The sequence below is a fragment of the Stenella coeruleoalba genome, assembly GCF_951394435.1.
Source record: "Stenella coeruleoalba genome assembly, chromosome: 16".
In the NCBI taxonomy this organism is placed as follows: domain Eukaryota; kingdom Metazoa; phylum Chordata; class Mammalia; order Artiodactyla; family Delphinidae; genus Stenella; species Stenella coeruleoalba.
In genome coordinates this window covers 33,732,791-33,744,928 of record NC_137162.1, presented here as the reverse complement: position 1 = coordinate 33,744,928, position 12,138 = coordinate 33,732,791, and the positions used below count along the sequence as shown (strand labels likewise).

Sequence of the window (12,138 nt, the reverse complement as noted above, 5' to 3'; positions counted from 1 at the left end):
ATGATCTTAGAAATGCATATATATACATTACTTAAAGAAATATAACACTTGTTCACAATTATGAAATAAAAATTTGTTTATAGCACACCAGGGTCAGTTAAATAAATTTCCTCTTGCACACAAATTTTCCTTTGGTATAATGTTGTTTGTTTAACTAAGAGTTCTTGTTAGCTATATGTGTTAATTATAGGAAAAGCATGAGATGGGAATTCTGGTACTGCCTCAGTCACTCACTAACTAGGTGATGCTGGGCAACTAACTCATTTACCATTTCTATGCCTGTTTCCTCATTTGTAAAAAGGAGGCAATGATATTTTCTATGGTGTGGTGTAAGAAATAAATGAAACATTAGTTGTAAAGATTATAAAAGTCCCTATACAATTGTCAGGTATTAGGGGTAGTCAACTCCTACAGCATGGGTAATTGAGTGTTAGCTACTTGATATTTGCAGCCAGTACTTAATTATTCAGCAGATGGTTCACTTATTTAACAAGGATTTGGATGTCTCTTATGTACATACTATGATAGTAGCCAGTGTATATTGAACACTTACTATGTGTCAGTTACTGTGCTAAGAGTTTTTCGTATGTTTACTATAACTTAATCCTCATAACACTCTGATGTAGATACTTTTTAAATCCCTATTTTATTGTTGAGAGAATTTGGTTTTAGAGAAGTTGGATGGCTTAGCTGAGGTTGAACAGCTAGTAAGTGTCCTTTTTGATTCCATCCATCCATCTGTCCATCTATCAATTATTTACTGACCACCTGCTACATGATAGGCTGTATTCTAGGGCTGGGTGTACAACAGGGAACAAAACAGACAAAAACTCTCTGCCCTCCTGCAACTTACATTCCAGTGAGCAAAGACAGAAAATAAAAGTGTGAAATAGAGAGTATATTCAATAGTGGTAAGAGTGATGCAGTGACAAAGTAAATTCCTTTATTTTAGAAAAAAAAAAAAGCAGGAAAAGGAATTGTGTGTGTGTGTGTGTGTGTGTGTGTGTGTGTGTGTTTATAATGTGGATATTGTGGCCAGAAAGGGCTTCATCAAGAAGGAGACCCAAAAACCTGAAGGAGGAGAGGGAGACAGCCATGTGTGAGAAATGTGATCCAGCTAGAGGAAACAGCATGTGCGAAGCATAGGACAGGAATGTGCTTGGTGGGTTTCAGGAACCACAAGGAGGCCAGTGTTGCTGGCGTGGAATAAGTAAAGTATTAGGAAGTGAGGTAATTGTGATAATATGGGGCAGAATTATGTAGGGCTTTATAGGCTGCTGTAAGAAAAATAGGGTTTTGAGCAGAAGAGAGACATGGGGTCTGACTTATATTTTAGTGGGATTATTTTGTCTACTTTGTTGAGAACAGACTGAAGGGAAACAAGGGTGGAATCAAGGAGACTGGTTAGGGAGCTGTTGGCAATAATCTAGGCAAGACACGTTGTTGGCGTAGTGCAGGGTGATACCAGTGGAGGTAGTGAGATGTGGCTGGATTGTTTTGGTGGGGAGGTGAGAGAAGAGAATAGTCAGGGATGATTTCAAGGTTTTTTTGCCTGAACAACTAGAATAATGGAGTTTACTAAGATGAGGGAAGGCTGTGGGAGGACCAGGGTTTGGGGAAGAAGATAGGAATTCATTTTGGACATATTTGAGATGCTTATCAGATATCCAGTTGGAGTGATGCATGAGTTTGAAGTTCAAGGGAGAGGTCAGGCCTAGAAATATAAATTTGGGACGTGTGAGAGTGTTTATGGAATTTAAAACTCCAAGTCTAGGTGAGATCTAGAGACAGTATAGGTAGAAAAGAGACGATATCCAAGATCAGAGCCTAGTTCTAGCTTAGCTCTTGAAGGCCCAAGTTCTTAATGATTGCAGCCTTATATTGCTGTGTCTAGTGTTACAATAGGTACTCACTAAAAATCTGCTACATGGAGGCTGCCCTCAAGAAGCTTATGGTCTTTGTGGAGAAACACAATATATGACATATACTTGAAACATTTAAGTTATAATGTAAAGAAATATTTGTATATAATGTGTCAGAGTGAGCAGACTGACTTTTTGTCTGTCCTACAGATGAAAAGATTACTTGGCGTGGAAATGATTGAAAAAGGCCTGCTGGAGGAAATGGGACTTGAACTGAACCTCAAACCATGGGCAACAGATGGGGGCACACACTTTTGGGAGGTCCCCAAGACTGCTTTCAGGTTCAGTATGGTCCAGTGGTTCACACTCCGTGCTCCCAACTCAGGGGGCCCAGGATTTGATCCCTGGTTGGGGAACTAAGATCCCACATACTGCAACTAAGCCTGTGTTCCGCAACTAGAGAAGCCCGCGCACTGCAACAAAAGCCCAGTGCAGCCTAAATAAATAAATAAAATAATAATTTTTAAAAAGATACAGATTAAAATTAACAACAGGAGAAGGCACATCAGGCAGGATTTAGGAGAGTTCCAGCAGGGAGCTTCCAATTGTCCTTTCCTACTGGAGTCATGTGGACAGCACTTATTTCCCCCAGCAATGATGCATGGTAACAGTCATGGAGTATTACTAACCAGGGAAGCTCTCCCAAGCCATGGTGTCTTTTACTGGGGGTTGGTCCCATAGGCACAGCTGACTGCCTGAGTTGCTGACCTTAATCTTCAGCCCCTCCAGAGCTCATACCACGTGGTTCCATGCCCCCATCAACTGTAAATCACATTGTAAGTCACATTGTTAGCTTAGACTATTTGGCATTGCCCAAGGCGCCCAAGTAAACAAAGGCATCTATCAGGCAGGACATTCCAAAGGCTAACCGCCGAGGAGTTGGGAGCAAGGGCCAAACCTTTTTTTGGGCAAGGTTAATCCTTTCCTTCATGGTGGATGGGGAAGTCCCTCAATGTGGAGCCAGCAGGAGCTAAAATACAGTAGGAGTGCAAACGTCATGTTTAGAGAACATTGGGGTGATTGCAGTATGGCCTTGTACTTGGGAATATGAACTCTGGAGCCAGATTACCAGGATTCATATCCCATATTCATGTTCATTCCACAACTAGCAACCAGCTGTGACTTGCTAGTTGTGGAATTTATGACAGTTACATAATCTGTAACTTATCTGTAAATTAGCAAGGGTAATAACAATACTACGTTACAGGCTTGTTATGAGGATTAAAGAGTTAATATATAAAGCACTCAGAATATGTCCTGACACATAGTAAATGCTGTAGAAATCAGTAGTTTGTTCATTCATTCCTTCATCATTCACTTAGTGATTCTTTTTTGAGCACTAGTATGTTTGAAGACTTCATCTCCTGAATCTCAAACTTTTATTTCCAGATGCCTAGTGATATATCTAGAGGGCTATGGCTCTTTAAATATTAACATGTTCAAAAAGAAATTAAGTATTTTCCACCCAAATTATTTCTATTAATGTCAGTACTATCAACCTAGTTTCTTCAGAGATTTTATTTTAAGATATCAGCTCTTGCAGAGATTGGGCTTAATAAAGAGTAAATTTTGGTGAACTGGGAAGTTAATGTTAGCTTTCTTTTTGTATATATACAGGTCTGTGTATGATGACCAACCAAATGCACACAAGAAGTTTATGGAAAAGTTAGATGCTTGTATCCGTAATCATGACAAGGAAATTGAAAAGATGTGTAATTTTCATCATCAGGGTTTTGTAGATGCTATTACAGAACTCCTTAAAGTAAGGACTGATGCAGAAAAACTGAAGGTAAGAAATAGTTAAAATTCTGTTTACCTTTGCTCTCAAATTACTCAAGTATTAGTTTATAGTGCATATTTACAAATCATTATTACATGCACTATTTTTAAGAAGTGGATTAGTGTACATATTTGGGAATGCTCTATTAATACAGTTGTCATGCTAATGACAGGAGTAATCTCTCTTTTTTTTTTTTTTTTTGTAAACCAAGTAATGCATTGACTTAACAGGATTTCTTTCCATGCAGGGAATTGAACTCAAAAAATTCACACAATGAAAGGCCTCATTTGGAGTTTTAGAGTTCTAAAGTGACGATTAGTACAATATTGATAAAAAGCTATCTTCTGAAAACTTCTAAAAACTTACTATAAATGATTGTGTTCTCAAAGTTATTTAATTATAGTGAAATTGTTTTTTTTCTTAGTTTAATAGCAATGTGTAGTTTTCTTAAGGAAAATTGGTCTACATTTTCTGCCACACAGCAAAAACATTATTTATTAAATGAGACCTGGATTTGTTCTGTCAGAATACAAAATATTTAGTTATAAGAATTGTCCTATTTATCTTTCTTTACATTTGGAGAGCTTAGCAGACAGAATGACCCTGGTTCACCAGAGGTTATGATTAGAAAACCATTATATAAAGGATATTCAGATAACAAGAGACCAAATACAGCATCAATGAGGTCACTGAGCATCTTTGTTCAGAAATTAATGAGATTTTTAATAAACCAGAATGTGCTTCCTTACTATGATGACCTAATGAGTCACTTAATATGTGGGAAAATTTGAGGTTGAGCTTTGCCTGCACCTGCAGCATTAAAATGTTGCTGTGGATTGAGATTTCCGTGTTTGATGTTAATCAACCACCCAGTGTTTGCATTCAGCAAAGTATGAATGTTTAATTACCATAAAATGCAATCACTATTTCCTACAGACAATGAATGGCACATAGACCTCATTGAAGTTATCAAAAAGGGACCAGTGGTCAACTGGGTCAGTGATTTGAATTGTTTTACAGACTTAGAGAAGCAAGTAAAGTTCAAAAATCTGGATTAAATTTGAGAAGTTTGCCACAGAATCTGTTAAAAAGAACTGTCATAAGTAATTGAAGTTAACAAAAGCCCTTTTCAATCAAAAGTTCAAGTTCAAGCTGTAGAGTTAATTTGAATTTGCATTTCTTTGTTCTAAGTTTCTCATGAAGCATGATCTGATTACAAGGGTGAGCAGTTACATCAGGGCAGTTTTATGCGTATTTGTCTAACTAAGGTGAAATTATTTTTAAGGTGCAAGTTACTGATACCAACCGAAGATTTCAAGATGCTGGAAAGGAGGTGAGAAAATGATACATTTTTTTGAGTATTCAATATGTGGATGCAATTTAACTATTCATTTTAAAATATGGACATTTCTTCTTTTTAAGGTGATAGTCCAAACAGAAGATATTATTCGATGTAGAATTCAGCAGAGGAATATTACAACTGTAATAGAAAAATTGCAGTTATGCCTTCCAGGTAAGTTAAACTTGTCTATAATGTAACGTTCAGCTTGGTGAAATTGTAATTTAATGGTAGTGTATAGTCATTATTCATTATAGGTATTACAGATTAGTTGGTGATTGTCCCCCCCCCCGCCAGAGCCCATGGTATTCTTTCTTATCTACTTTATTCCCTGAATTTTCATGGTTTTCCTTATTATAAGGCCCCTATTTGATGATCTGTCACATCAGTCTCCTAGAACAACCCCTACCTTTCCATTTCCTTTCTGCCTAGTTTGCCCTTTGTCCCTCCCCAAACCACCCCCTGCCTTTTTTCCCCTCAGAATACTTTCCCATGGAGAGAGTGTCTTTTGATTACATTTTCTTTCATTTTCCTAATTTGCCTAATTTTTTTACCTTTAGTTTTCCATTGTTTTCTTTTTGTCACTTAAGCAGGTTTGCCTTTGGTCACAATTTCATTTTGCTAATAAAACATCCAAAAGTGCTAGATCTTTTCCCTTTTTCGGTCTTGCCTTTCCTCTTATATTTTGGGAAGACTGACTTTTTAGGTTTCTGAGTTTCTGGTGTCTCTGTTAGGGCTCACATATTCCTGGGACATCAAATAAATTCTGAAGAAACTAACCAGTACTTTCTTTACCTGGATATACCCTGTTCAAACAAAAGGAAACAGGTATATGACATCCTTTTTTAATATAGTAAGCTAAATCTCAGTGTCCCATTTTTAACTTTTTTTTTTTTTTTGGAAGGAACCTGAACCTCCATATCCAGGGCAATAGAATAAGGTGCTTTGTATAATATTTATATAATGTAAATTTAGCTTAGACTACAAATTACATAAACTGTTAGCATATTTTATTAGCTAAAAAAATTGTTTTCTGACTTGTGAGAATAAAGCTTTTCTTTTTTGTTTTAGAATCACTGAAATTCTGCTCATCTTAATTTCTAATGGACCAGGGATATGTGCACATTAACTTTTAGTAAATAAAATGTCTGCTTATTATGTTAGGTTTTAGGGTTGAGAAACCTATTTCCTTATAGTAATGCTTAATAGTACTTCTTTGTCACCATCAGATACACTGAAATAGTCATGAACACACTCTAGGTTTGAATGCTTTGTCCCTGAATGGTAATAAGCCTAAAAAATTGGGTACTGATGGAATAAGAAAGAGTAAATTCAGCTTATTCAACCCTAGTGGGCTATTTGAAATAGAGAAATAAAGGGAAGTAGAAGCTAGATTTTTTTTTACTGCTACTGTCTTTGCTGTCAAGGCTGGACAGGAAATCTGAGTTCATGTCGACATTGTGTTCTTAACAGCCACATCCAGAACTACTACCTCCTTTCCTCCATCTATCCTTCTATCTAATTATACACTCATACCTACTTTTTTTGTTTGTTTGTTTGCTGTACGCGGGCCTCTCACTGTTGTGGCCTCTCCCGTTGCGGAGCACAGGCTCTGGACGCGCAGGCTCAGTGGCCATGGCTCACGGGCCCAGCCCCTCCGCGGCATGTGGGATCTTCCCAGACCGGAGCACGAACCCGTGTCCCCTGCATTGGCAGGCGGACTCTCAACCACTGCGCCACCAGGGAAGCCCCATACCTACTTTTTTGTGTCAGGCATTATGGTAGATATTGGAAATATGAAGTTGAAAATGATATAGTCCCAGCTCTGAAGGGTCCCACCATCTAATGTGAATAAAGACAAGAAAGCCATTACTGTACAACTGCCTAACTCCTCCTTAGGTTAAGAGGAGTATGGGAGGATATAAGAAGTCACAGGGTAAACAATGCATTTTCCTGGTGTATTAGTTAATTAATTATTTTTGAGGAAAGCATTATTTTTATATGAAAACAATATGGAAATAATATAAGGTAGTTGTGAAATTTACACGAATTGTTGAGATAAAACAGGAGACTTCAAAGAAAGTTTATACTTGTAGCAGCAGTTTTTTAGGCTCTTTCCTAGGTTATGTGTTCACTGTAATGCTTTGATTGGAAAATGTGAGATATATTGCATAGCAATAAAGGGACTTTGATAGAGATATATAGGGTCTGCAGAGTTAGGACTGGTTCATTATAGCCACCATTGCAGTTTTTATGGTTTTTCAGGCAGTTAAACAATATCTTTTGTGAACCTGAAGACCCCTAGGGAGTAGCCATAAGACTGTAAAAAATCTGAAAAAAAAAATGTGTCTCTCTCTCTTGTCTAGGAAAATGTGAGCTGACTTGATGATCTAACAGTAATTTACCTACTTTATACTTAGAAATTTTACTAAGGATGAATGGTAATCTACATTGTTGCATTAAAACCTTTTTGGTGGCAGTGTGTCTTCTTGCTGAAGCTTATAACAATTTTATTGAATAATTGTATTTCTGAGCCTTTGATGGAAATGATAAAACAAATATAGATACTTTGTTATGTTTATTTATGCCTTTATTATAATTTACTCTCCGCTGTAAACTTTTGAGTTTTTTCTTTCTCTGTGCGTTCGGTGTAAAATTTTGTTTAATGAGCTGTAACACAGTTGCATTATTTTATTTGGTATATTGAATCAAAATCAATTAATCTCACTGTTGCTCAACTTTCTCTCTCAAATAACTAAAATCCAAACTTCCACTTCCACTGCAGGAAGAGATAGTAGTAAGTTTCTGATTAGGATAATTGTTACTAGGTTGATGTCTCAGTTATAGTTGTCAGCATGTACAAGTGTTCCCAGTTCAATATAATGTATTAATTTATATAATATAATGTTCAATATATGTAGAAATTAAAATGTTTTAATTTAATTGAAGTATAAAATTTTATTTGAAAATATAACCCTAAATCAAGGTATGGAGAAAATTACTGAATTTATATGTTCTTCTCTGCTTTATTTTCATCTCTCAAAAATTTTTTTTATTTTGAAAGCTAAAATAAGTTATATTTTTTAATGCAGTGCTGGAAATGTACAGTAAGCTGAAAGAACAGATGAGTGCAAAAAGGTGAGTTGTTTTCTTTCCTAATTATTTTTAATAAGAGTTTTTTTTCCTATTACTGAGAGCATAGATAAAATTACTGTAAATTATAGTGAATCATCTGAAGTTTTGCTTTTCTGTGTTTAACTATTCTTTGTTAATGCAATTTGCCCATCAGGATCATTCAGTAAAGCAGTTCTTAGCCATTTATTTGTGGATCCTTGTCCTTTGTAATTGATATCAGAGATTGATAATATTGATGAAGAACAAATAGACAACTGAACAGGAATGAAAAAATATTGATTAACTTAACAACACGTTAACGTTGCACACAATCAAAGGCTAAGTGTATACTTTGTGAAAGCAAAGCGTGGGTAGTTACATTTTGACAATCTGGGCTAGTGTAGTTCATGTTCTCTTTTATAATACATATGAATACATGACAGATGAAAGATAAAGTGATTTAAAGTAGTTTATGAATTGCTATAGGAGCATTAGATGTAATTATGTTTAAAATGTTTTAAAGATGAACCCTTTTAAATTACATAGAAAAATCAGAACGAGATGTGTTTGAAATAGGGAAATAATCATTTCTTCTTGTTTATTAATAACTGCTTAATTATCACATTGCAGTATATGCAAATCTATACTCAGATTTGTATATGTCCTGCTTCATAGTGCTTTACATTGAATTTTATTGGTCTTTACCAATTGGTACTAATTATTAGAATGATTTTGTTCCTAACTAATACATGAGCCATAATCTATTCTGAAGGCGTCTTTTATTTTATGTGTATATTATTAATTTATTGTATTTTATCTATCAAAGTTGTACATCCTCATATTTTAAGTACAATAATAGTTAATATTTCTGTGTGTTTGTTGCAAAAAAAAAAAAAACAGACATCACCTTCCCTTTTTGCCATTCACCATTCCTCCTTCCTAGGGGCAAAAACCTTTACCTCTTTTAAGAAATTATTTTGGTATTTACATTTATGTCATTAAATAACTAACTTTTACTATTACTTCTCTGTTTTTAAGCTTGGAGCATTATATATTTCTTCAGATATTTCATAATCTAATATTTATATCTAAATTTACCCAGTTGTCCCCAAAATGTTTTATATCTTCTTTTCCTTCCTGAAATATTGGTTAGTATGTATTTTTTGTCCCTGTAATCTAGAATAGTCTTCCCACTTTTCTTTGTTTTTCATGAAAAACAAAGAAAAGGTTAGTTGTCTTGTACACCAGGGCATTTTGGATTTGTTTGATCATTCTCTCATGATTAGATGCAGATTACATGTTTTTGGCATGAGTACAACATAAGTGGTATTGTGTATGACATCAGAAGGTATATGCTATCAGATTATCTCTAGGTTATCCTAAATTTGATCATTTGTTTAAGGGGATGGCTATCAGATCTCTTAAGAAAAGGTATATTTTTCTCTTTGCAATTAATATGTAATCTGTGGGGGGTGATATTTTGAGTCCTGTTTCTTGACAGTCTTTCACCCAGTGGTTTTAGGATTTTTATTTTAGTCATGTATCACATTGGGGTTACAAAATGGTGATTTTTATACTTCTATCATTCCTTTAACATTTATTAGCTGACTTTTTTATGTAAAGAACTTTTCCTCTTTTTAGCTGTTTTTCTGATTATCACTATGGACTCACAGATTTTTAAAAAATAAATGAGTTATAATCTGTAATTCTCTTTATTCTTTTTGATGCACAAATTGTCCCCAGTTTGGCTAGGGGAACCCCTTAAGCCAGTTCCTGTGTCCTCATTTGTCTTTGAGTGCTTTCTTGCTTATCATACAATGACTAAGATGTTCCAGACTCATGTTGTGCTTTTCTTGCCCTAGATCTGGAGCCGTCCTCCAAAGTACAGCTCCTTTTAGTGAGTAATGGTATTTAGAAACTAAGATATGCATCTGCATGCTAGGTAGGCTTATTATATAACACACACACACACACACACACACACACACACACACACACACACACACACACACACACACACACACACACACACCCTATCTTTCATGCCCTCCAGCTTCCACGTTTGCCATTGACAAGTTTGAAGTCATTCTGGTTTCTCATCCATAGTTTGTGACTCACATTTTCTCTCTTTTAGCATCTTCTCTTTGTCATCTGTGGTCTGTAATTTCCTGGTGTGAGCTTTGATGTGGGTGGGTCTGTTTACTTCCATTGTGCTGGGTACTACGTGAACCTACTTTTGTTTTTAAGTGAGTTTATTTTTAAAACTTTTTTTTAGTTTTATAAATTTATTTATTTTTGGCTGCATTGGGTCTTTGTTGCTGTGTGCGGACTTTCTCTAGTTGCAGCGAGCGGGGGCTACTCTTTGTTGCAGTGCGCGGGCTTCTCATTGTGGTGGCTTCTCTTGTGGAGCACGGGCTCTAGGCACACGGGCTTCAGCAGTTGTGGCATGTGGGCTCAGTAGTTGTGGCTCGTGGGCTCTACAGCGCAGGCTCAGTAGTCGTGGCACATGGGCTCAGTTACTCCCTGGCATGTGGGATCTTCCTGGATCAGGGATTGAACCCGTGTCCCCTGCATTGGCAGGCGGACTCTTAACCACTGCACCACCAGGGAAGTCCCTCTTTTTCTTCTTTAAAAAATTATTTTTTGTCACACAGATATCAGTGTTTTAAGTCAGGTTGGATGTACCAAGGTCTCTGTTAGTCCAGTGGTTGGGACTCGGAGCTCCCACTGCAGGAGCTTCTTCCCAACCCCGGGCTCGCGAACCAAGATCCTGCAAGCCCCGTGGGGTGGCAAAAAAAAAAGAACAATAACAAAGTAAAAAATAAAATAAGACTAGGAAACTAACAGATATGTTAGAAAGAATGTAAAAATAAAAATATAGATGAATCAACAACCGGAAGGTACATCAGTACCACAATAGTAAAAAAGAGGAGGGAAAAGGAAAAAAAGGGGGTGGGGGTGAGGCCTGGGATGTGGAGGGCGGGGCCTAAGCAAGGGCGATGGGCGGTGGGTGGGGCCAATGCTCTGGACCCACAGGTCTGGAAAAGGCCCTGGGGGCTGTGGGGGGTGGGGCTTAGGCTCAAGGAACAGAAGGTTACCAGGCGTGCCCCCCACCCCTGGTCTCAGAGGGCGGGGGACCTCACCTGGGAGCCCAGCAGGCTTCCTGGGCTCCAGTGGTCGGCGCAAACACCTTCCTCTCCTCTCCTGCTCCTCCGTCCTGGAGGGCCCCTCCCAGCTGCCTCTCCTGATCTCCCCAGCCTCCCTCCTATGCCCCCAGGACCGGCGTGGCCTGGATGGGGTTTTGGAGGTGGGGGACAGGCTTGGGAGCTCAGCAGGCTCCCCGGGCCCAGTGGGCCAGGCGATCGCCCTCTGCCCCTCTCCCACTCCTTCCGGAGAGTCCCTCCCACCTGCCTCTCCTGATCTCCCTGTCCTCAGGGGCACCGATCCTGTCTGGCCTCCACTTCTCCTCCCCGCTGCGTCCCCCTACCTCCAACTGGTTCACTCCCATGTCCTTGGGCGTCACAGCCCCGCACCAGTGGCTGGCAGGCGCCCTAGTTGTGGGGAGATGCTAACTCCGCGTCTTCCCACACTGCCATCTTCACCAATGCTTTTTTTGTGTGTGTGACCTCTCCCGCTGCGGAGCACAGGCTCCAGACGCGCAGACTCAACGGCCGTGGCTCACGGGCCCAGCCGCTCCGCGGCATGTGGGATCCTCCCGGACCGGGGGGCGAACCCGTGTACCCTGCATCGGCAGGTGGACTCTCAACCACTGCGCCACCAGGGAAGCCCTATTAATGGCTTTTTAAATGGTTTTTGTGACACAATATTATTTCTAATTGCCTTAAAGAGTGTAACATTTTCCAAAATATTTTTCTTAAAATATATTTTACTTTGATTTGATTTAAACCGGTGCCGTGTACTTTTTTGAAGGTAGGGGATGTGGATGGGAGAGATATCATGAAATCATATATCAAATAACTAAA

General features: G+C 38.2%; 1 protein-coding gene across 7 annotated transcripts in view; it reads left to right on the top strand.

Moving 5' to 3' along the window:
* EXOC6 (exocyst complex component 6) overlaps positions 1-12,138 on the top strand; it is a 197,750-nt gene that overhangs the window by 43,726 nt on the left and 141,886 nt on the right. For all 7 annotated transcript variants that reach the window (XR_013824316.1, XR_013824317.1, XM_079900349.1 and 4 more), the window contains exons 2-5: positions 3,540-3,711; positions 4,988-5,035; positions 5,125-5,215; positions 8,134-8,179. Coding sequence is in view for 5 of the 7 variants with exons in the window: in XM_079900349.1 (XP_079756475.1) it covers positions 3,540-3,711; positions 4,988-5,035; positions 5,125-5,215; positions 8,134-8,179 (357 nt within the window). In the remaining 2 variants the exon portion in view is untranslated. The remainder of the gene's footprint in view (positions 1-3,539; positions 3,712-4,987; positions 5,036-5,124; positions 5,216-8,133; positions 8,180-12,138) is intronic.